The sequence below is a fragment of the Dissoconium aciculare genome (assembly GCF_010015565.1).
Source record: "Dissoconium aciculare CBS 342.82 unplaced genomic scaffold K489scaffold_5, whole genome shotgun sequence".
NCBI classification, from domain to species: Eukaryota; Fungi; Ascomycota; class Dothideomycetes; order Mycosphaerellales; family Dissoconiaceae; genus Dissoconium; species Dissoconium aciculare.
The window spans coordinates 330,274-356,784 of NW_022984955.1; the positions used below are offsets into that span (position 1 = coordinate 330,274).

The 26,511-nt window shown below is 52.6% G+C and overlaps 7 protein-coding genes and 1 non-coding gene across 8 annotated transcripts; 2 read left to right on the forward strand and 6 right to left on the reverse strand.

Annotated features, from left to right (window-relative positions):
- Nucleotides 1-163: 163 nt before the first annotated feature.
- On the reverse strand, nucleotides 164-5,187 carry K489DRAFT_369733 (phospholipase D/nuclease; the record flags this gene model as incomplete). The annotated part of the gene is made up of 10 exons (XM_033603069.1): nucleotides 164-367; nucleotides 471-573; nucleotides 685-919; nucleotides 1,079-1,221; nucleotides 1,299-1,454; nucleotides 1,516-1,628; nucleotides 1,960-2,528; nucleotides 2,585-4,789; nucleotides 4,855-5,044; nucleotides 5,101-5,187. 10 exons carry the CDS (start codon nucleotides 5,185-5,187, stop codon nucleotides 164-166), a joined length of 4,005 nt encoding a protein of 1,334 aa, XP_033460397.1.
- A 1,196-nt stretch (nucleotides 5,188-6,383) lies between these two features.
- K489DRAFT_379346 (uncharacterized protein) lies at nucleotides 6,384-8,854 on the reverse strand. Its single transcript, XM_033604621.1, has 2 exons — nucleotides 8,344-8,854; nucleotides 6,384-8,284 (listed from the first exon to the last, which is right to left on the reverse strand). Exons 1-2 carry the CDS (start codon nucleotides 8,737-8,739, stop codon nucleotides 6,764-6,766), a joined length of 1,917 nt encoding a protein of 638 aa, XP_033460398.1. The 5' UTR covers nucleotides 8,740-8,854; the 3' UTR covers nucleotides 6,384-6,763.
- A 264-nt stretch (nucleotides 8,855-9,118) lies between these two features.
- On the forward strand, nucleotides 9,119-10,991 carry K489DRAFT_379347 (nucleotide-binding domain-containing protein). Its single transcript, XM_033604622.1, has 2 exons — nucleotides 9,119-9,497; nucleotides 9,563-10,991. The coding sequence occupies exons 1-2, from the start codon at nucleotides 9,204-9,206 to the stop codon at nucleotides 10,862-10,864; spliced, it is 1,596 nt and encodes a 531-aa protein (XP_033460399.1). The 5' UTR covers nucleotides 9,119-9,203; the 3' UTR covers nucleotides 10,865-10,991.
- Nucleotides 10,992-11,146: 155 nt separating this feature from the next.
- On the reverse strand, nucleotides 11,147-11,234 carry K489DRAFT_t24. Its single transcript has one exon. It is a non-coding gene; the product is annotated as a tRNA-Asp (tRNA).
- A 2,877-nt stretch (nucleotides 11,235-14,111) lies between these two features.
- K489DRAFT_388189 (uncharacterized protein) lies at nucleotides 14,112-16,144 on the reverse strand (the record flags this gene model as incomplete). Its single annotated transcript, XM_033606396.1, has 3 exons — nucleotides 14,112-14,165; nucleotides 14,188-15,629; nucleotides 15,691-16,144. The coding sequence occupies 3 exons, from the start codon at nucleotides 16,142-16,144 to the stop codon at nucleotides 14,112-14,114; spliced, it is 1,950 nt and encodes a 649-aa protein (XP_033460400.1).
- Nucleotides 16,145-18,302: 2,158 nt separating this feature from the next.
- On the forward strand, nucleotides 18,303-19,413 carry K489DRAFT_193850 (uncharacterized protein). Its single transcript, XM_033599553.1, has 2 exons — nucleotides 18,303-18,340; nucleotides 18,461-19,413. Exon 2 carries the CDS (start codon nucleotides 18,548-18,550, stop codon nucleotides 19,091-19,093), a length of 546 nt encoding a protein of 181 aa, XP_033460401.1. The 5' UTR covers nucleotides 18,303-18,340; nucleotides 18,461-18,547; the 3' UTR covers nucleotides 19,094-19,413.
- A 1,812-nt stretch (nucleotides 19,414-21,225) lies between these two features.
- K489DRAFT_409233 (uncharacterized protein) lies at nucleotides 21,226-22,999 on the reverse strand (the record flags this gene model as incomplete). The annotated part of the gene is made up of 4 exons (XM_033607557.1): nucleotides 21,226-22,051; nucleotides 22,112-22,496; nucleotides 22,618-22,857; nucleotides 22,921-22,999. The coding sequence occupies 4 exons, from the start codon at nucleotides 22,997-22,999 to the stop codon at nucleotides 21,226-21,228; spliced, it is 1,530 nt and encodes a 509-aa protein (XP_033460402.1).
- A 1,524-nt stretch (nucleotides 23,000-24,523) lies between these two features.
- On the reverse strand, nucleotides 24,524-25,522 carry K489DRAFT_317760 (ribosomal protein S5 domain 2-like protein; the record flags this gene model as incomplete). Its single annotated transcript, XM_033601261.1, has 1 exon — nucleotides 24,524-25,522. One exon carries the CDS (start codon nucleotides 25,520-25,522, stop codon nucleotides 24,524-24,526), a length of 999 nt encoding a protein of 332 aa, XP_033460403.1.
- Nucleotides 25,523-26,511: the final 989 nt, after the last annotated feature.

A 26,511-nucleotide genomic window follows, 5' to 3' on the forward strand; every position in this document is an offset into this window, starting at 1 on the left:
ATGATATGGGAAGCTCACGGAAAGGGAGATGATGTAGACGATAGAAATTAAGACCTTAAAATCATGAATTCATGCCAAATTCAACTTTCGTGAACGAGACCTTCTCCCTCAACCCAATCCCTCACAGGGATCACCATCTCCTAGGTTCGAGAATCTACCTTCATTACTGACGCCCAGCCACCTGAGCAAATAACGCCGGTCCATAGATCGCCACGGCGATCCCAAGCAAAAACATCACCAACGCAACCGTCGCCATACTCACCACATCGAATTGCACACGCCGCAGCATCGCAAAGTGATGTCGCAGTCTCGCGGATCGCGTCGACGAGCCCGGGCCGCACGCATCGATGGGGGCAGAATCACCGATCTACGAACTTCGCATCAGCCCGAACAGGAAGCCATTGTCGCACGAGAAGGATTCTGTTTGTCGGGGGCAGACAGGCAGGCAAATGGAGAGGTAGAAAACTGACCATTTTCGTTATGGGCGCGACGTGCTCCGCGATCGCGGTCGCTTGACCTCGGTGCATTCCCGGTAGCCCGTCGACGCTCCAGGCGTTTTTGTAGGCCCAATACCTGTTTTGTTGTGTAGTTCCGCAAAATCAGAAAAGATCAATCAAGTTTCACGATGAAAGAAATCATACTTCTTCCAAAACAAAATAAGAAAGAGATAATCGCATCACATACCGATCCATGGTCTTGTCCGCGTCGCCTCCCAGCAAGTCCTTCTCCCGCTTCTCAAAGACCTGATTGAGGGTCTGGCGAAAGTTTTTGAATTCGAAGAACGGCACCGAGTAGCCGCACGAGGACCCGACCTGGTGCACATCCACGACGATGATGGAGCGCGTGGCGGGGATGGTCTGGACGGAATTTCGGGAAACGAAGGAGGCGTACTGGGGAGATTCGCGTTCGAGGATTTTCCCTAGGATGGATCATAAGAACGGGAGGGGAAGCAAACGAAGAAGAATTAGGAGGAGGAGGGGAGATACGAGGGGGTCCCGATTGGATTTGATCAATAGAGAAATAGGGATGGAAAATCCATGATGGACGACAAGAAAAGAAAGACCCACCCCGAACTTACCGTGTCCCCAGAGCCTCACGATCCTCGGCGAGCCCTCGAAGGCATTGAACATGACCGTGATGCGGCCGTTCTCGCGCAAATGCGCGATGGTCTCGACGCCGCTGCCGGAGAGATCCATGTACCAAAACGTCTTGTTGTCGACCCTATTGATTCCAACATTAACCCCCCGAGATGCACAAGTCAACCATCGTGGGGGGAAAGGGGCCCTTCGAAAACTCACAGGCCGAAATACTCGCCGCCCTTGGGGCTGACGTTGACGTGGCCCGCAGCGGACAGCGGGGCGGTGGCGACCCACAGGATCTTTTGCGTGAGGATCCATTGGTAGATCTGGATTGTGTGCGATGCGGGTGGATGTCGGTCAGCGCTGTCACATCCTCTAAGGAAAGTGTTCGAAGATGGGATGGTTGGAAGGGGGGACGTACATTTTCGGGAATCACCTCGTAGAAGACCCCCATTCTTTTGACCTTGGCTCAGAAGGGAGAGGTTTTGAATATTTGATGATGTAGAGATATGGGTTGGAAGGAAGATCATCCGGGGATTGAATGATTACCTGGGAGAAATAATTTCTTTCGTGGTTGATCATATGGGGTTTGGGATTGACTCACGACGAAGGGTTCATGCATGTGGTTGCAAGCGCCGGTCCGAGATCGGGCCGGTCAGCCGGTCGATTTTGCCGACGCTTGCGGAGGAGCGGAGCAAAGGGTCATGACTCCCACCTAGCTTCACAACCAAGCGGCGTGTCAAGCGCGATGGTTTCAATTACAACATAAGGATGGCGTGCGAGAGATACACAAAACACTAATGTCGCATTTCCTCATCATGATCTACGAGCAAGTACTACGACAACCCTAGGTATATACACTCTCCGTAAACTGATTGACCTGCAATCCCTTCTCCGCCATCTCGGCATCCTTCAGGAATTTCAACGGCATCCAAACCAGATGGCCCTTAATCTTATCCAACTCCTGGCGGACGATGTCCACGGGCTGGAACAGATCATATAGATGTCCCGACTTGCGGCTGCCTTGGGCGCCCAGGAAGCGATCGTAGTCGTCAAAGTTTTTGACGTTGTCGTCGGGATCGGCGTGGAAGAGATGGCGGAAGATTTTGGTGTTCACGGTGGCTTGCGTGGTCCAGGTGTCCCAGAGCTCGTCGGAGAGGGGGTCTTCGACAAATTTGTCCCATTTGTCGCCGGAGAACCATTCGTTGGGGCCGTCGGAGGGGGGCTGGGCGTTGATTTCGTCGCGGGCGTCGAGATCTTGGGGAGGGATGAGGCCGAGATGTTCGCGCCAGAGCATGCGGCGTAGAGTCGCAGCGTGGTGTCCTGCGGCGAAGTCTTGGCCGTCCATCTTCGAGGGGAGCTCGCGGGTGTCTTCCATGACGATGCTCAGCTCGGAGTCGTGGAAGCCCAGTTGGCTACGATCGTTGATGTTGCTCGAACCGCAGACGACTGGAGTAAAATGTCAGCTGAATCTTCCGTCTCTTCGTAGACCGTCGTCCACTTACCAATTCGATCATCGACGATCAACAACTTAGCATGAATGTAGAGTTCCTCCTGAACAAAGTTCTCTACCTCTTGCTGACGCAAATCTTCATCGGCCTCACTGTCGCCAATTGGCTCGCCGTTCTCCCCGCGACCAGCGTAGATCTCCTGACTTGGAGGCTTCTCGTCAATCAAAGCACCTTTTGCGATGGTATCGGCGCTACCAGATTTGGGGTCTTTGCCTTCGCTCTGGTTACCAATTACTCCTTCATAGTCTTCAAACTGCCTTCTCTTCTCAGCTGCGCTTGCTGAAGTCTCAAATGTGTCACCGGGTTTTTCTTCTTCGTCATCTTCTTTGTCTTTGCTAGAGATGCCCAGGCTTTTCACCTTATTCAGCAAGCCACTGAAGCCGCCCTCCTTGGTGTCTTTGGTCTTGTTCTTCAGCGTCTCAACTTTGGCCTTCTCAGCGTCTGGTGTCTCAAGTCCCTCTGACATAATCTCTTCTTCGTTGGCGCGCTGCAAATCCTGATATGTGATACCGCTCTTCGCTTCCTTGTCCTTGAGCCCGGGTGTTTTGTTAAGACGATCATAGCTTCTCAGGTTGAAGCAGAAAACGTACTTGGTGGGATCTGCACCTGCGGCATTGATCTTTCCGAAGATACTTTCCTCGCCACGACAGATCGATTTGTATTGGTAGTCCATGATCGCCCGAGTACCGATGGCCGGATCTGAGCGCAAATCTCCAGCGAATCCTGGAATAGACGGAAGCATTATGATCACTCGAAATTTCCGGCCCTCTCTATGTGCGGCCACACAAGCATCCACGATTGCTGCACCGATCAAGTTGTGTACCGGGGCTTGCTTGTCCCCTGTCGCCGTGATGAAGAACTGATTCTCAATGTAGACGTAGTGCTTTGCGGCACGAATGATCTCGCAGTAAGCGTTCTGAATGCTTTGTTCCGTCAAGATACCGGAGGACCAATCGGCAGACGAGCGGACTAGCTGGGCATGGATTGTGCCGCGTCCGACTTCAGGGTGCTTTCCAACCACATCTGAGACGTAACCTCGACTTTTTGCATCGACTCCGCCAGAAGCCGTCACCCAGCCCTCCTTTTTGACATCATTGCCGGTCATTTTGACGTTTTCCTGCTGCTGCTCCTCCGAGTGTCGGTGCTCGTGTAGCCCGGACGGCAATACATTAGGTTGTGCTTCATCCTGGTGTAAATTTAGCTTGGATCGACTGCGCTCATGGAGATGTTTCTCTAAGCCGTGCCCGTGACGGTGTTGGTCGTGACGATAGCCATGTTCGTCGACGTCATCTCTGGTGTAGTGATACTTCTCGTCGGTTTCATCGGCTGCGAGCGCTTCTTGTTGGCCGAGAGGGTGTTGAGGCATGCGTCCTGGGCGCGGATCGCCGTGCTTACCATCCAGAGGTGACAGCGGATGGTGGATGTAGTCTCCGACGGGATGCTTAGGTCGCTGTACGCCGATCAAATCTTCGTCCTCGCCCGTCCGCCCTGTCAGCGTGAGCCAATCATAACGATCATCGCGCTTGTATTTGTCGCGCTTGCAGAAATTCCAACGCAGCACAAAGTGTTCCGCGATGTCGTAAATGCAAGGGCCTTCGAGTCCCATGGCTATATCGTGCCACGGCATTCTTCCGTAATCGCCTTTGTTCAACTCATTGCTCTTCCAGTCGTCTACTCCCTTAAAGTCCATGATACGGTTGTTGTTGAAATCTTGTCCCGGGAAGATTTCCGTACGCACACCGGCAGGATGGACATCGGCGAGCGGGTGCTGTTTGTTATCCCAGCGTCCAAAACAGAGGTCCAGTCCTCCGATGAATGCCAGGTCATAGTCAATGACGATGAACTTCTCATGGTGTGCCCAGTAGAAAGTCATGTCGCCAGCATTCTCAAAGACGTTGTGATCGGGATGGCGCATGACCCGAATGTTGCCATATCCTGGCGTACCTTCCGGGCAAAGACCCATGAGTGCCTTCTTGGTGTGCTGCGAATTACATGTCAAGGCGGCCTCCACTTCGCGGTAGACAATGACATAGATCTTGACGCCACGTTCAGCCGCACGTTTGAGGGTATAGTCGAGACGCCATTCTTGGTTGTAGTACGGCGGTCGTCGCAGGAACAACTCAGGACTCAGCCACCAGTCTGCGATGTAAATGGTCTCCTTGGCGCGTTCCAATCCGACCGACACGGCGTGGAAATAATCTTGGGATCTTTTGTTCAGTTGTTGCCGCCTTGACGATACAAAACTGCTTTCCCGCATCACTCACCTCTGCCGTCGATGTACCATTTGACGTTGTTGCCGAGGCGCTCGGGTGCGAAAGATTGGAAGCGGTGGCCTTCAGCAATTCGTGTCCGTTTGGCATCGGTCTTCTGCTCGTGCTCCTCGTCGTGACGGTGGTTGGTGTTGACAAGGTTTCCGAACTTGCCGAGCTTGTGCTTCAAATGAACCGCTTTGACCTTCGCCTCGTAATTAGCATCGTGTACAGCGCGAGAAATGAAGCTCACGCAATCACCTTGAGGTCGTGTAAGCCACCGCTGCCGTCTCCTAGTCGCGACTGTCCAGGCGCATCGCCTTCGTTTTGTGTGCTGCCGAAGACCATGATCGATCAGCGGCGGAAATGGTCAGATCAATCACAGATCTGGAAAAAGATGGCCAGTAAGAACAAAACGAGAGAAATAGATCTCGAGGATGAAAGCGACACCACTCTAAGAATGAGTAAGTGCGCAAGGTAATTATGTATATTCAGATGAGAGCGGATCTCACGCAGGTGATGTAGTATTAAAGGATAGGTAGCAGAAAGAAAGTTCATGAGCAGGGCGTGTTGAATGCGAATCTTTCCCGCGAAACACCCGACTATTATATTGTTGTACCGAATGATGCACGCCCGTCCAACGAACGACCTCTAAAGTTGGCCGACTTCCAAGCTTTGCTTTGCTTTGCATTGATTTGCTCGCCTAGATACTTTCTCGCTCTGCTTCACCTGATTGCGCGCCACGGTTTTGCCGATGAATGCTCGGCAAGCGACGGAGGAGGAGGAGGATTACGCGTAAATATCTCGTATTGTGACATGCCGTCGTGCGTTGGACGCACACTGTTCGAGGACACTTCCCCCCTCCGTCTGGTTGTTTCGACGATGGTGGTGAGTGCGCCTTTCCCCTCCCAAGCAAGCCATGTGCTTTGGACGGAAACCCTCTCAACCCCACCAACTGTAGACTACTACGCGACCACGGAGGATCGACGACCACCCGGATCAGATTGTGAAGAGTATGCACTCTATTCAGATCTAGCCACACTCATGGTGTTGGACATTAGCATTTGCCGGTTTCGAAAGCAGCCCGGGAACTGTAGTGCGTCCCTGGAGCTGTTCGCTTCTAAGGTTCGATCATCGAAAAGACTAGATTTCTCCCTTAAATCCCGCCGAGTATTCTGACGTTTGCCCAATATCGTTATGGTGCAGCTCCGACGTCATGCGGGCGGGCATGCGGGGCTGAGCAGACGGTGACATCACTGGGCGAGATCATTGGAATCGGTAATAAATCCCGCCCGGCACGTGTTTCTGGTCGCGCAGTGTATACCAGCGATATGTGCCCACGGGTGTAAAAGAGTAAATAGTCGCCTCCAAGAAAGTGCCTGGGTAACCATGCAGATAAATGGTCGCTTCCAAGGTAACCAAGCAGACGGATAACTCATCGCTTTCACATGCAGCATCGTCTCATCACAATTTAATAACGGATAGAACAGTCCTGCAGGCAGGTCGAGTTCGTCACGATTGGATAAGAGATATATATACACAGCTCGGTGCACTGCAATCCACAGAGCTCATCATCATAAGATTGGGATCTCATTGTCATAGCTACACTATCGTCACATCCACACACAGACAAACACACAACCCTCTTCCACCTCTTCGTCCTTCCGAAATGCTGAACAAAAATAACCCGTATGTGTTTGGAAATATCCCTGATGACGCCGAAAATACGCCTCTTGCGCCCGAAAAGAAAAGTTAGAAAAGGAAGTAGGAAAATTCCTCCCTGCGCGCCTGCCCGTCGCAGAGACGGAAAGAGAAATCCCGTGGTCGAGCGAGATGGGTGTTCGACCCGATAGGCAAAACCTTCGTCGCATAAAAAATTTCATATCTTCCACATCCCGTCCCGCCCGTCCTGTCCATCCATTGATCATCGCGATCTCATGTTCCACGCGCTCCGTCCCTCCTCCGCGACCTTCCCACTGACTTCCCGGCGGCGCGGGATGCCGTACGACTGGTCGCTGTCATAATGGGCATTGGCATCCGTGATGTCCACTCCCGAGCGGCTCACCACCCTCGGCGATCCGTTCGCCTGCTGATGTGTGTGGTATGCCGGGGCCCCCGGCGACGCGCGCATGAAGGGCGAACCGCCGCGCACGCCGATGGTCGCGGCGGCCAGGTCGCCGTAGTATTTGCCTTTCGGGGTGCCGGGGCTGATCTTGCTGGCCACGCGGATGGTGGGCGCGTCGTCGGAGTAGATCGATGAGGCTTGGATGGTGCTGGCTTGGGACTGCATGGTCATGGTGCGGTCGACGTCGAGGTGTTGGGCCGTCTCGTATCTGGGAGCGGGTTGACGCTCGTGGCGGCCCTGTTCCGCAGGCGCGTTCTTGCCGTCAGGTGCGTTGACAGGGGTGGGAGGGTTCATGCCTAGAGGTTGAGGGTCGCAGGAATCATGTCGTTCGCGCACGGGGATCTTGGAGTATGCCGGGCTTGGGCCACGTTGATGCTGAGGGGATCCCATGTCGACCTCGCTTTCATTGTCGAGGACGTACCAGTTGTCGCTGAGCATTCCCTTTTGCACTGGAGATGCTTGTCGAGGCGTGCCGGACTTCTGCATTGCTGGGTGCACGAAATGTTCGTGGTTGAGGACGCCGGCTGCCAGGAAGTTGTCGAGATGCTCTGGGTGTGCTGGCTCATCGTCGATGTTTTCATAGAAGGAGCCCTGTTTCGACGGTCCGAGAGATCGAGGGCGTGATTGACGGGTGGGTGAACCTTCTTGGCGGGAGTTGCGTCCGGCAGTCGATTCGGGTCGCAGGGATAAGCTGTCGAAATTCTGTCGTGAGAGTCGTGCCGTATCCGGGTTGTGAGGAGAGAAAGTCTTGTTCGAATCAACGCGGCTATGTCCAAATGGGATGACCCTCGCGCTCGCCACAGATTTGGTGCCGGGACGAGACCAATCATCGCTGACAAAGGAGCCACCACTGTAGTATCCAAGCTTCTTCTCCGCGAGCGTCTCCGATGAAGTGGACGAGAGTTCGCTGTTCTTGTGCTTGTGCTTCTTCGACGGGCGCCTGGTGAGGTTGTCCTCGAGAGGGTTCATGTCCGGAGGGAGGCGTGCGATGCGGCGGAACATGATGACCAAGTAGAGATCAAGTCCGATGCTCAGAAAGTGTAGTGCTGACAAGACGATTCCGCTCACGTAAGTGACGAAAATGAGCATGGTGGTGGTTTGCTCGTTGGTGAAGAAGCTAGTCCACCGATCCGGAGTTTTGACGTCCTCGGTGTAGTTTTGGTTGGCCAGGAGGACAACGAAAACGTAGAAAGGAATGATCGCGGTGTCCATGAAAAGCGAAAAGAAGTGGTAGCTGCCACTGTTGGTGGGCGTCCGGCCTTTCGCTGGGCGCAGGAGATGATACACAGCATACATGCACACCACCGAATCCCACGCAGGCTATTCGTTCATCAGCATACAGTCTTCATAGGTATCATTCCCGATCATGTATAACATACCGCAATCCTCAGAACCCATCCCTGTCCATCGAGCTTCATTTTCAGGCAGATGAAAATGACCAATAGTCCAAGTGCTCCAATCTCTTGGGCGATACGAAGCACAAACTGTACCCATCGCGACGCTGTTATCATAACCTTTGTGTTGGCTGGCAGAGTTTCATATTGTGGTGTCGGACCACCGACGATCATGTAGCTGTCAGGGTGCTGGTTGAAGTCGACGAGCGGCCTGCCGCTGGCCAGGAGTTGTGCGCGATGATGTTCAGCCCGGTCTATGAGCGCAGCTTGATGTGCCTGTGTAGCCGCGCGAGGATTGAAGTGTGAATACGGAAACGATATCGGACGCTGCGATGATGGCGGGTCGTAGAGGAAAGGCTGCTGTCCGTCGCCGGACCCCATTGCGGCGAGCAAGGTAATTTAGCGAAAGAATGAGTGAATGTTCTGCTGCTGGGGATGGTCTTCGCAGGAAAGCAACGACAGTGAGGTGTAGGACTTGACGAAGTTCGTGCGAGATGGCACGAAATAATTGTATGTCGATCGTCCAAAATTCAAGGCTGGGCTGTCATGTGTATATCTCCGACATTGGTGTGAGACCGTGTTCAGACATGCTGCTGCCAGTGGTGACGATGTCTGAGTCGCATAGCAACATGGCATAGCAACAATCGATATCGGCGTCAGCTGCAGATTTGCCAACCCTACACCCTACACCCTACACCCACCCTTGCAGGTCCGCTTTCGCGTCGAGATGCGGCTGATCGGATCTGATAATAGATAATGCACTGAATCCCTACTAGGTAGGTACTGGTTCTATTACTTCTACGACATCATCATCAGCAAATGTCATCGCAAGAATTCGGGTCTCGATGCTGGGACCGACGGCGCGCACATGTACACACTGTGTTCGCACTTTGAACAATGTCGCCTTCAAGAGGCGCAAGGTTGCCAGGGTCGGCGAAGTGGCGAGAAGGTACAGCACTGTTGAGACACGGGAAAGACCTTTGCATCTGGCCATAATCGGGTCTGGACCGGCCGGTTTCTACTCGGCATACAGACTGCTCAAGAATCTTCCCGACGCGAGGGTGGACATGTATGAGCAATTGCCATCACCATATGGACTGGTCAGATTCGGAATCGCACCGGACCATCCTGAGGCCAAAGTACAATGCCCACTCGCAGATCCGGACTGTCGATATAGATGCTGATGTCTTCCGCAAATCTGTAGAAATGCTCCGAGACACTGCCAGACGTCGCAAAATATCCGGGTTTCAATTACATTGGAAACGTGTCTATCGGTGAAAAGGCAGACCAATTACCTTTGCCACTGCTCGCATCGCAATATGATGCCGTCTTGTTCGCGTACGGTGCTTCAAAGGACAAGGAATTAGGCATCCCCGGCGAGAACCTGAACGGAATCATCTCAGCACGTGCATTTGTGGGGTGGTATAATGGCCTTCCAGAATATGCTCACCTCAATCCTAATCTAGAGGCTGGCGAAACCGCAATCGTGATCGGGCAAGGCAACGTAGCATTGGATGTCACGCGCATCCTCTTGATGCCGTTGGAGCAGTTGCGCAAGACCGATATTGCTGAGCATGCTCTCGACGCACTTTCGAAAAGCAAAGTGCGCGATGTGAAAGTCATCGGCCGACGCGGACCACTCCAGGCGCCTTACACTATCAAGGAGCTTCGCGAATTGATGAACATGCCTGGTCTTGCTTTCGCACCGCCGTCAACCGGCTGGGATGACCTGATTCAGGTCGAGCGCAAAGCATTACCACGGCAACTGAAGCGTATTAGTGAGGTGTTGGAAAAAGGCTCCCGCACGTCACTCGCTGATGCAAGCCGTGCGTGGCAGTTGGGCTACCTACGATCGCCCTCTGAATTCCTGTCCACCAATGGTAAGGATTTGGCAGCCGTAGGCTTCGAAACTACAGAGTACCTCGCCGACATCAATACTGTTCTCTCAGCTGATGCACAGGCCAATCTCAATGCCATTCGTGGAGTTGGTGTCAAGAATACCGGCAGTAAGACCGTAGTTGCTGGTTCTCTCGCCTTCCGCTCGGTCGGATACAAGTCCGAAGCTTTGGAGGGAATGGACCAGCTTGGCATAGTCTTTGACCAGAAGGCCGGCATCCTCCCCAACGACCGCTGGGGCCGCGTACTAAGTCCCGATCGCGGTCCTGCCGGGCCACTCACAGCGGGCCATGTTCCCGGCATGTACTGTGCAGGCTGGGTGAAGCGTGGCCCAACCGGAGTCATCGCGTCGACCTTGGACGATGCATTTGCGACTGCAGATGTCATTGTGCAGGACTGGCGAGATCGCGCCCTTTTTAACCCTGGGGTCGGTCCCTCGAAGCATGGCTGGGATGCTCTACGAAGTGAAGTGCAGGCAAGGGGGATTCGTAGTGTCAGCTGGCAAGACTGGGAGAAGATCGATGCTGAGGAGGTCCGGCTCGGGCAAGCTGCCGGTCGAGAAAGGGTGAAATTCCGCACTGTAGAAGACATGCTGAGAGTTCTCGATTGAGACTTCTTTTGAACTTCACTTCGACCTGAGAGAGACTACACGGTTTACGCGGTTTCGGACGTCCATCATGCATGCTTACGCCTTCTCATAGTTCTACCATATAGCCAAACGAAAGGGAATTTGAGAGCCTCGCAGAAAGCGGACCTGCACCTCGAATCACTCCACCCATATTTCAGCGTCAACGCGATTCAGGTACCTCCGAAACGCCTGGAAGATCGTCAAAAAGTAGACTCCGTCGACGTTTTACGCCTGAGAAGGCCAAAAATGCAAAAAGTAAAGTTGCTCTCGATCGGGGAATCGAACCCCGGTCTCCCGCGCATGTGAATCATTGATTGACAAGCGGAAATTCTAACCACTAAACCAATCGAGAAGTCTCGAGATCATCTTGGATGATCGGGATCAGAGCTTGTGTTGCGTCAATATTGGACGTATATGATGGTGAAATCAATGTTCTGACGGTCCTGCTCGGCTACTACGAACGGTCCAAAACCGCGTCGGGCGTCGGGAGTATAGTATCAACACTACATAGTCTTTCCTGACTGACCACGTAGGTGACACGCCCTTTCCCTTCTCCGAATGATCGGAATCACCAATCAAGTGCAGGTTCGTAATGGTTCACCAAGTCGTGATACGACTAAGAGGAATGAAGCCCACCTGGGCAGACATTGACCGCTAGCACGAGGCACTATAGTCGCGTGAAACCTTCACGAGTAGGTTTGCTATGGTTCTGGAAGTCACAAACGCAGGCGAGAATCTAGTTCAGAATCGCGCAGGGGATCGTCTCTCGCGTGAGCATTGGAGCTGTCAGCCTCGCGTGATACCATGCCTAGCAGATGATGTACCAACGTAGGCGACATGACTCACGGACGAACATGCGGAGCACATCTGCACAGCCAGGCGGCTAACACACACGTCATGAGCCAGACGGAGCTATGAATCGCCTCAACGACACAACAATTTCCCGAGTGGGCATTACTTGAAAGCCACCGGTAGGTGCGGTGAGTGAAAACGATACTGCGGTGATGATACTGCTGCCTATTCTGGGACACCTCTTCCAATGCATGTACGCCCGCATGGAGGGAGGGATCGCTTAGCAAGATGCGCCCTATCCCCGTGAATAACCTCACACCACAACATGCCGCGCCCTGTCGCGGATATCAATGGATATGCGACATTGAGCGTGCATAGTCGCTGCAAACCAGATTGCGTAAATAGTCGGTGCCTAGCCAGGATGGAGCATCACAATCGATGCATTGCATCTCCTCACACAAGCAGACAAGCAAAAGCAAAGCTCAAAGCTCAAGCAAGACGAACCTCATCCTGCAAGGCCGATAGCCTCTTCGCTGCTCGCCAATATAAAAAGTCAAAAGTACTCTCACAACAAAGTCCAATATGTTTTCCTCTCAAAGCACCAAGAAAAGCACGACTACATCATCAACCATGTCCTCCAACGACAAAGCCGAAAGCGTCGCGAGCGTCTCAACCATCCAATCCATCAAGAACAGACTCTCCTCAATCACATCGTCGTCAAAGTCAAAGTCCGAGCAGCAAGAGGGCGCCTCTCCAGGCGAGAAACAGGCCGAGCGCAAAGCCGCCCGGACGAACCCCGAGACCGTCGCTGCATGGGCCGCCATGAGGTGAGAACCGACCAGCATCATGAACGAGAGATCCCATGGGCATTGAGGAAGAAGAGGGGCACAGTGGGATGTCCTTTGGTTTGCATGGCAGATATTTCACGCATGGATCCCCTTTGCGCGTCGTATTTTCCCGCGATGCAGTTCCTGTATTTGCGATCAAGCAGGAGGAAGATCTGTTCGATGTGTTGTCGTTTTCATGCGCAGCCGATTGTCACTTTATTGTAGAGTGCTGCGCAGTGAGGAGCATTTCGCTGATAGGTTGGATGACAGCCATAAGAACAGTATGCGGATCAACTGATCTTCGATGAGGGGACGAAATGGTCGGGTCGGCGGCATTTGTGGGAGCGGTGTTTTCAGCAAACACCTGCCTGGGTGGGTAAACGGCGGTTGTGGATGAGGAATACGTTCGCCCGGGGTGGAAGGCTTCTCAGGGGAGAACACATCAGGAATGGCTTTTTGTGCCAGTGGAAGAGAGTGAATGTCTGCAATATGAATAGCTGATATTGCAACCTAATGATGTTACTACTGCCGTCGATTGAAGCCAGGTGGGTCGTGCAAGTTCCCCGTGTTCGTCAACTCTCATCCCTCACCAGCCCACCCCAGCGTGAGCGTCTGTTCTCCTAAACATCCCTAGTCAGGCTGCTCATGTTTGGATCAAGTGAAACGCAGCCGATAGGCTGATATCCCATCTAAACGTCTCAGAGACCAAAAATTCAGAACTCTGTGTTATTCCACGTTTCACGGTGAAACAACCAAACGACTTCACGGTCCCACCACAAAATGCAGCCCAAACCCTAACAGTGGACGACTGACAACCCTAACAGTGTCATTCTCTGAAATGCCACGGAAATGTCTCGGGTATGCTTCGGATTTACATGTACAGTCAGAGCAGCTCAGGAAAATATGTGAAGAAGGAACCAATGAATGTCATACAAGAAACACAATGCTTTGGGTATATTTATAGAAAATGGTAAAACCTACTGGTAATCGTCGGCCTCCGATTTCCTGCCATCAAGAATGCCTCCAAGATGATGAGTGTTGGCAAAAAGGAAAACTCATACGTGGCGCCGTTGTTGGTGTGAGTCATAAGCCCGCCTTCGGCCACACCCAGTCCAAGCATGTGATGATCTCCTCACAACACAAGCGATGATGCAACTCCAAGAGACACCGGCGTGACAGGCTTCGCTGTAATCGCCGCCCGCCAGAATTTCCTGGTCCTTTCAATACCCCCCCACCCCATGGTGAACCATTCCGCCCCCCCAAGTCCATACGATGCAAAAGCCATAACGCCGCGGAAATGCCCAAGTAATTTGTTTTTGAAACAGTAGATGTTTGGAATCAAGAGCTTTTGGATTTTTGCTTTTGTATAGCCTTTGTCCCAGAAACGCGTGAAAGCGATGTGTGTGTGGATGATACAAGATGTCGAGCATTGAAGTATTCTAATGCTCGCAATCATACAATCTCTCGGTATAAATGAGCGTCCATGACGGACGTCTCGGCGGGGACGCAGCTGCGTTTGTTCCCGCCGGGATGGCGAACCGCCACCCGGCCCGTCAGTGGGCTGCTGCCGAGGAAAGAGAGAGAATCGTCGGAGTAGTTGACGATGGCGCTCATGTCATCATGGCGCGTAGGAGTCGGAAGGAGGTAGCGTGTCGCATAATTGACTGCAGCAGAGGGAAGAGCGACGTGCTCGTCGATCTCCATCTTCTCTGCATGGTAATCTTGCAACTGCGACGTGATTTCGTCTTCCATGTCGGAGCGACCGTGACCTCCATGGACCCGGCCTCGCTTGCGCGAGCGCTCAACGGCAGCGGCAGGCCTGATGTGAGTAGCGTGCTTGCTGTGGCGATGTGGTGCGTGGAGGACCTTCTCGCTGACAGAAAAGTCTGCGAAGTCAGGACTCGCGGTCATCTCGACATCGTCGTCAATGATGATAGGCTTGTTGGCCGTGCCTTCCTCATTGTGTTCACGTAAACTGGCAGGCAGCGGCAACTTGACATTCCGGCATGTTGCTTGGCGAGCCAAGCAGGGGCGCGGCGCTGTCATCATCGACGATGTGGAAAAGGCAGACATGGAAGAGATTGAGGAGGAGCGTGATGCTCGGGAACGGTCGGTGACCATTGATTCCGGGCTCGAGTTCAAGGAGGCTGTACTCAACAATGAAGATCGCCTCGAGAGGTGATGTCTTAGATCAGCATTCGAGAACGCGTCAACTGCACAGCGTGTGAAGCTGGCACTGCGCATCTGCGTCATGGCCGAAGACATGGACGGCCGACGAGAGCTACAAACACTCGCTGCAGGAGTGTTTGAGACACATGTGTTCGGTGTCATCTGCGGTGTTGGTAGACAACGTGACCGGACCAGAGCCGGGGTTGGCGGCAGAACATCCGTCTTCGGCTCCAGGAAGCGCGGCAATACTGTTGAAGGCGTTGGCGTACTTTCTTGCGAGGTGGTGCAGAAGTCGAATATATCGCTTGCATTCTTGACAGGAGTTGGCGTTGCCACCGGAGTGGAAATACCGAAGAAAGAAGAGCCTGGCTGTGCAAGCGGCTTTGGTGCTTCCTTGGGCATGGGAACATTGTCCAGCTCGGGAGTGAGCAGTGGGACCACTTGCTTCCACGTCATTGTCCTCGAGCTCAGGTGTGCATCTGGAGTCTGAGGGCGAGGCGTGTATCGCAGGACCAGCTCTTGCCACTTCTCAAAAGTGGATGCCGGAACGTGGAGACGCCAGTTAACACGCTCGAGAAAAGTCCTCTCATTAGTGTTTATCTCCGTGACGCTCAGACCAGACATCTTTTTCCATGCCTTCGCGGAGTAGTTTCGATCCTGAAGATATTTCGATGCCAGGATCAGTGCCGCGAGGAACATCCTTCGACCGCACATGAGCGCACGGTTCTCAAGGCACAAAGAATTTTGTTCCATGGTAAAGTCAGCAGCCGGAACCGAGGGCATGATCAGGATCAAGTAATATAAGGCGACTTGAAGGGTCGAGTAGCTCGTGCGAGAGCGACGCAGAGTCTCTTCAATGTATGTGCGGAGCGGCAGAACGCCACGACCATTACCTCCTTCGGCCTGACAGGCAAGTGCCGACAATGGCCAAATGACCTCTACCATTTGAGTGGCAGAATCTTTGACGGGGAGATTGCTTAGCTTGTGATTCCATGAGGATCTTATCAAATGTGTGCTTACCAACGAGGTTGTCGACAAAGTCAATCTTGCGGTCGCGTTGCCTGACGAGTAAAGGGGGTCTTCGATCTTTCGAGACGGAACATCGCCGGGGATGTTGTCGCTGAGTCGCGGGCAAAGAAGTGACATCGGCGTAGGTAGGTGGAGCATGTGCGCCTGCTTGGCCGAGATGCGCAGCAACAGCCGCATTCAATTCGCCATACTTGACCTGACCAATTTGGGATTGGTATTGAAGATGTGGCTGAGCGCAAATGCGATCCTGTTCACGCAAATCTTCTTGGCTGCTCCGAAAGTCATCAGAGATAGAGGTCGCTACGGAGCTGTGCGCTGAAGCGTCCGAGAATGTGGATGACTGGGAAGATCTGGCAGATGAGCTGATCGAATGCTCATATGCTTCGTAAGGCTCATGGACGAGACCAGTCCCGATAGAACCCTGATCAGATAATTCTAGGCTCATTCTCGTGTTTCCGCAGTGTTTGAATAGAGGTGTCCAGTAGAGTATGTCAGTAGAGTGTAGCAGTTCCCAATGCGCCTTCAAATGCTTGAACGACGCTAGTATCTTAGAGATGCAGAGCAGTCATGTGAAAGTGGTCGTAAGTCAGATGTCAAAGTTTCGATGCCAAATTGACCGCTTGACCGCCTCTTATGTTTTGACTCTCGCTTCCCAACGAATTTAAGCAGCAAGATTCCAATCCCCAAGCCCGGCAATCCAGTCGAAGTTCTTCTGATGTATGCGCCTGGTGAAACGGACGTAACAATATAGCAGAAGTTTGCTAATGTAATCCAGTAGAGACACAGTGGCTGAGTTGTTCAGCACAACTTGATGGTGGAAACGCTGGATTTGGGGAGGGTCTTGCTGCTGACGGAATCGCGAACGGTTGTGAAACTCATGGTTCCCCAATCGGGAAATATGTAGAAGAGCAGTGTTGGAAGCGCAAAGCCCTGCCACTCGGTCGCGTTGATGTTTGTTTGTAAGGTGAGGCGTTATACAAGTCGGAAGGTTGTCGTCGTCGAGGTTAATGCAGAAAAGAATAGATAGGTCTCCAAGAAAGTCGTCACAGTGATATGAGTGGAGAGTGAGAGAGGGTGATGTTGTTCTGAGTAAGGCAGGCTCGGGATCGAGTGTTCGTAGTTGAGTGATTCAGATCTGCTAGGCGGTGGCGGGGCACAAGCGAATCAGTCCGTCCTTGCCGCCGAGAAGGAAATAATAAATACAAGAATGTGTCGGCAGAGTCCAGAGGTTATAGGGAGTGTATATGACTGTGTGATGAGTGGTCGAGGCGAATGACAGTCTGTGAGGCGTGTAAAGATGAGTCGGCGTGGTGGCAAGCCCGATGGCGACGTGATGACTCCGCTAACAGCTGGGGCGACGGGCGAAAGCCGTGAGTACGCGCTTACGATGAGTCGACCCTCAGGCAGCAACGCAACGAGGACGGACAGGGAGGAAATCGAAAAGTTTCAGTTAAGAAGTCGATCTGGAGGTTGAATGAGATGGTTTGAAGTTGTGTAGTTTGTGAGGTTGTCAGTATAGGACGATGTTGCGTTGTTGCATGATTGCGGTCGTGGCAGCAACGGGGAGGAGAGAGAAAAGAGAGGTGTAGACAGCGCGAGGCTTTTTGTCATCTTGATGAATCAGGCTGCGGCGACGCTACGGCTGCCACTCATCACTCATCACTCGCATCACTGCAGTTGTTTCTCTACACGTTCAGGTCCATCCAGTCCTCGGATGCATACCGACATAACCTCCATCACAGTGCGAGAAGGTGTTTATCACTCTCCCCTTTGACATAGTATTACTGGAATTGTCACCACAGTATGCCTAATTGCTGCCGCTGCGACAGATCAAACGCGGAAGTCCTAGCAAGAAGACCTCTTGAGCACTGAGAGAAACACACATAATGGCGAGTTTACTCCCATTGCTCTCGCGGAGTCATACATCTGGTCGTCGCATCTACTGCATGGACACTACAGCCCATCTCTCTAGTGAGCCTGCCCAGGTCCCTAAGGACGACCGGCTTGTCACGATCAACGCGTCCCCGTCATGGCACTCATGATCGGTTGGATGCTGGGACGTGAAGTTGGAGCGAGAGCAAAAAGGGCATGAGTGGCCACTGGCGCTGTTCTGCCTAGACGAAGACTCACTACCGTCGGGAGGTGGTGGTGGACCTGGCGAAAGAGAGGACGTGTGATGACTGCGGTCGGTCCGCGAGCGAGGGAGTTGGGAGTCATCGCTCGGTACTGGGCAATTAGGTATCCATGTACCCTGACCTGATTATCATAATTACTCTGCTCTAGTCTCTTGTCTTCACCATTCCTGGAAATAATTCTGGGCGCGACGCCCAACTCTCTAAGCCACGATGGGACTAGCGCACCAACGGAAACAAAGTCGTCGGGACATTCGGGTCGTGCCTTTCTCTTCCGTCCCCGGAGGCGGTCATGCGTGATCGTCAAGTATATGACAGAATGATCCTGCGCATATCACAGACCGTCTGTCTGGTCCATCCGCTCCTCGCACAGCCTCGCCATCCCTCCACACACCCACCCTCACACATCTCGGGGCGAGCTTCTTACAGTAATTAACAGCGGCGCATGGCGAGAAACACGGCCGAGAGCTGCCCAAGACGGCCGTCTCTCACTGCTCCGCCCGACTAAGGTGAGCGTACAGTACACATTAGTTAGGCAGCGAAGTCTTGCTCTGAGTCACTGGCATCATCGCCATCAAGAGCAGCGTGACCGTCGAGAATTTTCACGAGCAACTAACTCGTACTGTAAGAATTACGGGCGGGAGTGCGCGATTTGTATCATACGGCATCAGCTGGAAAGCAGGAGTGGAGTACGCAGGCGTTTCGGTAGGAAACGAATGACTCCCAGCCATCATTCGCCACAGCGGCTGAGGGGGCGACGCTCGGCCACAACACAAGGCAACAACGACGTAATGATCAACACGCCCCTCAGGCACCGACTCGATCATCGCGCATGCATCGGAATGCATCACCACAGTCTGGAACGCAGACGAAGTCGTCGCGGGAAAGACTTGCGTCTCAGGTCACAGGATCTCGTGATATTGTATTGTTGCTCACCTTTCCACTCAGCGGAGTGGGACAGGCCTACCGTTCCGCTCGTCGTCCTCGGATCTCACCTGGCATGCACAGGATTTCGGTCTCTTCGATGGCTCATGCAGCGCGCTGACATCCACGGCTGTCACAGCGGCATGCTACGGTTGCTGATGCATCTGCTGCAGCAGACACGCCCTCTGTACCATCATCCTATCGTTTGTTCACTCCAACAACCTGATGTTTGGCAACATATCCACCTCTTCCAACGAACAAGAGCGGGTGCTCAGCCAGGAATCCTCAGCGGTGCTATAACATGCGTGTCATGTGTGACCCTGATAGTGTTCTGGTAGCAAGGAGGAAATGTCTGAGTCTTTTATATTACACCTGTCTCGGCAACAAACAAATTTTTATTCTTTCAGGCAATAATAAGACACATGCTTAACGGCAAAATATGGTGGAAGCACCTAAATGATCATAAACGATCGTCACCCATATATGTGAAAGGTCACGATGGCTCGTAATAGTGCTGTTCATCTTTGCCGTATCACTCGATAGTGTTATGTCTGATTACTGCAGACACCAAATCCATCTCGAGATGGGTTATGCGTTGTCCACTATGTCAAAGGCGGAACTCACGTGCCATCTGTGTCAAAGAGAAGAAATAATCCACATGCGATCCCGCCGGCCAGCCAGCCGTCTTTGCATGGGTCACAAGAGCTCACGGCAGTGTTTGGGCACGAATCCTGCAAACACCATGATGCCCATCCATCAACAGCACATATGCATACAGTTTATCTCCGCTTGGCAACCGAGTCAGCGCCACTAGTTCGACAATCTAGCTTGCACTGGTGAGACGTGATGTTCTGTCAGACTCAAGGCGGTGTTCTCTGTGATGAGAGAGCGAGCTGTAGCCTTGGAAACGACGACGCGTTTCGATCACGTCCAGGCCGGGGATGAGTTCCCCATTCTGTATACTTCGCCGCTTCAGTAATGTGTTATTTCCAACCTGCTAGGCGCGAAACGCGATCACACGGGAGTCGGACTGTGCCCAGATCCCGTCTCTCACAGCTTCGGAAGCACATCGCGGCGTATGGGACGCAGATGCTGCAGACAGACCAACGGCACCCAAAAAGATCATACAACCGCAGAACGGAAGAAAAAGCACGTTGTGGCTGCGCCGGAAGTCCTTTCCGCCCGCTTTTCCATCGTCCTCTGCAGAGGTCACGGGTGCGTCGAACCTGTATGCTTATTCCTCGAGTTCCGTTACTTGTCCAGCAGAACAGTACCTGGCTGGCGAACCCTGGACAAGTGACAACGAACGATATGCAGGATTTTGATCACGCTGTCCTGTAGGGAATTTTGCAACTCGAAAAACAAACATGCATCGCAGGAGGAGGAGGAAGAGGATTCCCGCGCCGCGGAGACAGCATCCGTTTCCTCCTCCAGGACCATCGCTGTGATCGTTCGACTTGCCTGGGCTGTTTTTGTTTTACAGTTCATGTGAGTCATGTGTATCCCCGTGCTCCCCCCACCACCGCCCGATTGCGCAACTCACCAACCCCATCGGCCCGAAAATTCGCCCGGGGACGAAACCATGATGTGGTACCGTGTAAGCAAAACATGCCGTTCGTCCATGCAGCCTTCGAGCAGCAGTACCGCCCAGCGTGCCCACATGGCGTCCAGCCCCAGCTATCGAGCTGGCTGGTACTTGGATGGAGACAATTGTGGAATTATGGGATCAAGAAATGCTGTCAGACCTTCGGAATTTGGAAGAATGTTATATCAATACCACGAAGGACACGCATCTCTTGACAGAATGGATGTCGCTACGCATCCATACTGTGCCAAGCGACCGCCTTAAACCTGGGTGTAAGCGGATCTCATGGTAATGTATTCCTTCTCCCACAGAGGCTGGAAGTCCTCTTGTATGCCATTGCTTCTGCTCGTATTCGTATGCTCGACCACTGGCGGTGGGAAGCACAGTAACGTTATGAGTGATGCACAGGCGATGGCTACGAGGACGAGGCAAGTTCGATATGAAACCTGTTACATACTCGTGCATAGGGCCGTCGCACGTGGCAAAAACGTGTTAAACGCACGGCGGATGTGATCTATCGTGGTCCGAACTACACGACAGGTGAGAACATGATGGAGTCCGACATCGAGTCGCTGTACTACCACGGATGTTTTCGCATTCGATGGTGAGACCGATCACAGACCTGGAGTCATAGGAGATCCTAGTTTAAACGCTCGACTCTGATTACACACTCCACTTGCCACTCCCAATCACCAGTTGACCGCGCAAAGAGACAAATTATGGCAACAATGCAACCAGAACTCCCAGGACAGCAAGTCCAAATGTGTCCAACCTCGCGTGCACAGTGAAATCTTATGCAATTTGAACCGAATTTTGTGTGTTTGCTCTTCACCGGCCTTTCCAATTCAGGATGTCACATAGTACAGGGACAGATCTGTTGCCCGTTCACTCGCGGTTCATCATGAAAGGACATTCCAGGGGGTTCAAGCGACTCATCTCCTCATGGGTGACGTGAGTCTCTTCGTCGCTTGCTGGCACCGCGACCGCCTGTCCTGCTGATGGCTCGATGGCTTTCTCGACGTCCTTGGAATGAGGGTGGACGTCATCGGCGGATTGCTTGAGATGGTCATCAATCTTGTCGCGGGCTTCAGAGTCTGCGTGCCTGGTTTCGTCGGTTCCACCGCTGTTCTTTGTTGTCGAGGATTGCGTCATGTCAGACGTGACTTGACCTTGAGCTGAAAAGTTCACCGACTGTTCTGCAGGCAAAGTGAGGACGTCCTCATCCTTTGTCCCTGGGTTAGCGTTCGTTGTGGTCGGAGATTTATTGTCCACGCCCTTGGAATTCTTCATAAGCGGAACAATGGTTGACAGATCATGACGTTGATGGACCGCATCTGCAGGCACAAATGCGTCTGCTGCTACACCAGTGACTTTGGAGATGTGCTTTGGAATGATTTCTTCGGGCGCAGGCTCATGGCTATGTTTGCCCTCTGGAGCATTGTGCTCGCGAGCAATGGAGAGGCCATCACTGCCAGGAAAGTCGTGCTGCTGAGACGGTGCATGTGATTGTGTGCTTTCGTCCATGCCATCTTTGGTTGTGGCAGGCTGCTTGTTGACAATGCCTCCGGGAGCGATCTGTCGGAACATTTCCAACGGATCCATCCAGGTTCGCACCGACTGGAGACGAAGCTTTTCATCGACCACCGCAACCGTGACGCCCTGGATGTCAATAGCTCCGCCGTGAGCCTTCGCCGTGACCTTTTCGCCCTTGCTATAGAGATGTCAGAAATTGCAGTGAGGAAAATGTGTGAGAGGGTTAAGCTCGACATACTCGTTGAAACCGACATAGTCGTTCTTCATCTCGCCCCAATGTCGCCAGCGGAAGCTGATCTGTGGCGGTCCGGCACTGTAGACCTCGAGGACTTCCCATGCAAAAGTGGGCATCATCCGTTTGAAGGACTTGTGACTCGAGGCGAAGTCATTGTACTTGGGATCGTAAAATTCGTTGGCGACGATGATGCCATTGTATGTGCCGGTCTTGATCATCTGCGCACCCGTCGAGGGAGCCCCGCCATTCATGGCAAATGAGTAATTCTCATGATCGATCGTTCGCCAGTCGCTCAATCGGGATTTATAGGACGCTTCTACCTCCCAATTCTTGACGAGGTTCTCGACAATCTCCTCGAGGCTTCCCGCTGCGTGATTCATCTGCTTGGCTGTTGCAAGAGTCAGTGGATTGCTCGTTCCAAATGTGAGGTAGGCGGCATGCCGGTTGCTGGCGCGATCGATCCGCCAAATTTGTTGCAGGGAGTTGTTCGATAGAGACAAGAGACTTACTTTCTTCCCAGACCTTTCGCGTCTTCGAATAATCTGGAACAGCACCAAATCGCCACTCGACACCCTTGTCGTTGAAGACAGCATTAGGTGAAGTGACATAGTCTGGCAAGCCAGCGGCTGGCTCTGGTGCATCAGGAGCAGCGTCCGCTGTTAGCTGATCGGGGTTTGCCTGAAGTTCACCCGCGTCGGCAGTCGTGTTCTCTGACGGGGTTTCTCCAGTTTGGTCTAAAGACGTCTCGGCTGCGGAGTTTGGATACGTCAGAATATTCTATCCACGATTTAGTATTGCCGGCACGCGCGTACCTTCGCCATTGAAGGCGTGTGAACCAATTGGCTGTGGCTCAGACTGATCTGGCCGTGTGCGAGAGGTATCGGATCCCATGTTTTTAATGATGCCGATTTTCGGTAACAACAATCTTGTTTGAGGGAAAGAGAAGTCCTGAGATACCACCGATCGTTCTTGATTTATATAAGAACTACCCCAATACGCGAACGCCACTCTCTCAATTTTCCACTTTGCCAGCCTCTAAAATTGTGTCGCGTTACACCTCAGGGCTCATCGGGAAGAGAGTGGTGTCATTTGTACTACTCGAGATAGGTTGATCTAACCCTGGTTCTCTCAAACAAGTCGAGCTCTTTACGCATGTGTCGGTAATGGTGGAGAGCCTGTGATATGGACTGCAAACATTCCTGATGACACTTTTTGCGGACACCAAAGGTTAGTCACGTAACTTATCCGACGCGGGAAAAACACCAGAAGGGCTCAATAACATGTGGCGGACACTCCCCAATTCAATTTGTGTTGTGCAACCAGCCCCGGAGTCATACATACCGACACGCATACGGTGTACGGTCGCCACGAGGCTAGATTGTGTGTCGGGAAGCCTCGTGGCATACATTCTTCCGATGGAGCCAAAGTCTGCGTCCGAGGTATGCCGAGAATGCAAGCGATGCGTGTATATTGCCGCGTCATCATCAGAAGCGTTGAACGACCTGATCGGATGCCAGGGGCCTGTATCGACAGCGATTTATAAACAGTATGCTTAATTTTGCCCCTTCTAGATTCGCGTGGAAGGTAATCATTGAAAGTCTTACCTACACTTTCCCGTCGAGGTGACACACAACTATTGGGGCCGAGTAACTATGGATGTGCGAAATCTGAAGGGTGAGGCTCCACATCTTTCTGAGAAGTAATGAGTTTGGCAACAGCGCGACGTAGCCGAAGACACACGCTTGAACTTAATCTGATGATGTGCTCCTTCAGTTGAACATGCGGTCAAGTGGTTGATGGACAAAGGCACTCGATCAAACAATGTCGTCATTGCGCGCACCTCTCGCAGCGTTTCTCTTGTCGCAGGTTGGTTGTCCTTTGAGTGAGAAAACATGTGAATTCTGACGACGTGGCCTTCTAACATTCGACGAGATTCAAGTATTGTTGAAGAGACTCAGATCAAGACCGATAACTGCTTGAGCCTTCAGTTATGGCCGAGAAGGGTCGATCTTGCGGTCGGATGCAACGAAGAGCGTCATCGATCGCGTCATGGCAAGGAAACAAGACCTGGATTGATCTTGTGATTTCGTCATGGCAGCGAAACGGTGAAAGGCGGTGAGGTTAAAATGTTGAATGTATTGTATCAGCCAGAGCGACACTCATCAGCCTGCTGATCACCAACAGCCGCATGCTCACGGCTTAACCATGAATACGACGGTGGTCATTTCGCATTTCTGTACCTCGGGGTAGCTTCCAGCCGGACTCATCGCCTCTCTGTGAACAGATTGGATGTCCTGAAATGTCTTCGGATAGCACGCTACAACATGGTGTCACTGTCAGCACCGACGTCATGAATTCTGGAAGTCGCGATCACTGGAGATAGTTTCTGGCAGGATTAACATCAAACTTGTTTGCTCAGTTGGACTCCTTGAGAAGGGTCAAGAGCAGAGCGCATCGAGCCTCTGACGCTTCGATACACTGACGCATGATCTGCTTGTTGACAAAGGCACCGCCTTGTTTTTGCAGGCAGCTGGACCGAATGCTGCCGCTCGAAGTGTCGTAATTGAGAGCGACAGTGACGGTCTCCTCGCAGCAATCTTCCTCGAAATTGTCTGGATCAGCAAGCATCCATGACTGGGCAGAGCTCTTCTGTTTCAGTGGTGATGCCGTCGAGAAAATTGCGAAAGTCGTAGTCAGCGGTAGCACCTTGAGCCGTAATCTCCTCCCTTGAGCAGCTAATGGAGAGCAAACAATGGTCTCGCGGTCTGCATCCCACCATGCTTTAGGCAAAGTCGTGTCCTGTAAGGCAGAGACTACGGCCAGGCTTATCGCGTCCACGGCATTGCCGTCGAGGGCCATACAGTAGACATCGACGTACAAAGTCCAATAGCCCTTGATCGCCTTGGTCGGTTCTGCGCCACTGTCTTCATCCTCGTTGGCTGGGAGTTCATATTCAATTTGGAGATCGTGGAGCCTCAGCACGCCACCGAGGAGGGTGTGGGCACGGTAGGTAAGCGATTGAGCCTGCGAGCCTGGAGGGTTACCAGGCAGGTGTCCCGGCGAGCAGCCAGTGCTCAATTCGACATTGGGCACAATAAGCCCGAGCTCCTCGACAAGGTCATCTTCATCCTGATTTTGACCATGACGAGGGGGTTTGGGCATGTCTGAAGCATATAAAAGCTCTGCTCTGACCCCACAGACAACAGCCGTGTTGCCAATGCGTACGACGGCACTGCCGTTGACGTGCGTCAAGGATCCCTTGTTTATCGCTGGTGTTCTGAATTCGTCAGGGCGGCGGCCACTCCGGCGCGTATTGGACTTCAGATGTGCAAGCAGGACGGGTCCCGGGCTAAGTTTGGCAAATGTCTCTGGAGAGAGGGCGAGGCCCACCGAAGCAGACGCGGCCTCAGTCATTTCGACAGTCTAAGATGTGATGTATAGATATCGATGAATGGTGATCCATTGGCCGATGTTGTCCTTCAAATAAATTTCAAGATGCAATGTCTATACGTGTGCCTCAGGCTAAATTTATTCCATACAGCGTCATCTCTGCGGCATCGTACGGCGGACATGGTTTCCATTTTGGTCACTACGGTACTTGAGATGCCTGCGCACGCAGGGACGTTATGATTATCACAAGTGAGGGAATGTCATTCAATGATCAGACACGTACGCATAGCGAGCAGATTTGGTTAGATCATCACGGTATTGACCTAGGACGGTCGAGATGCAACGATTGGTATACCTTCTCGACGACCGTGGGTCTGAGGGATCGGTGAGTCGCCGGAATAGGACAATCATTTGGAAGGCACAAAGGAACTGCTCTCTCGGAGCAGATACGGTGTGCGTCGACACCTCCGGGCTGGGATGGGACTTCTTTGTCCAAAATCGCAGCGATGTATGGAATGTGAGTCCTTTGATGCCACTCATGAACGGTCATAGAGGGAGGCAGACCTGGTGACGCTTGTCGTGGCGCGGATGAAGATAGGCCCTACCTTTCAATGGCATCCGAGGTGGTATAAGAACTCTGATTCCCTCCGCAGTTTTCAGCGTTTCTCCGCAGTTTTTGTATCTACCTGTTCGTCTGCTCCAGGTCGTTTGCTTCCTGCCTCTCTCCTGGATTTAGCCCGCTCCTTGGAAATTCGGAGCTTGAGTCTGGAACATCCCAGATCAAGGCCACGAATCATGTCCGCTGAACAAATACCATGGCCCTCGAGGACGAACGCAACGCACATTGCGCTGCAAGTTCTCCCGCCTGCGCGGTCCAGCCTCATCTTCTCACCATCACATGTGATCACACCGTCCAGCCTGAAGCTTTTGTCAAGACAGCAAGCGATACCGACCCTGTCATGAGTGTGTTTTGCAGTTCTTGACAAGTATCGATCCGAGCAACATCCCAGACA

Bases quoted from the DNA above. Each gene is read 5' to 3' on its own strand.
- K489DRAFT_379346 (XM_033604621.1), bottom strand. From the start codon at position 8,739: ATGGGGTCCGGCGACGGACAGCAGCCTTTCCTCTACGACCCGCCATCA. The intron at 8,285-8,343 runs GTATGTTATACA...ATGAACGAATAG, and splicing joins GATGGGTTCTGAGGATTGCG to CCTGCGTGGGATTCGGTGGT.
- K489DRAFT_379347 (XM_033604622.1), top strand. From the start codon at position 9,204: ATGCTGGGACCGACGGCGCGCACATGTACACACTGTGTTCGCACTTTG. The intron at 9,498-9,562 runs GTACAATGCCCA...GCAAATCTGTAG, and splicing joins CGGACCATCCTGAGGCCAAA to AAATGCTCCGAGACACTGCC.
- K489DRAFT_193850 (XM_033599553.1), top strand. From the start codon at position 18,548: ATGACTCCCAGCCATCATTCGCCACAGCGGCTGAGGGGGCGACGCTCG.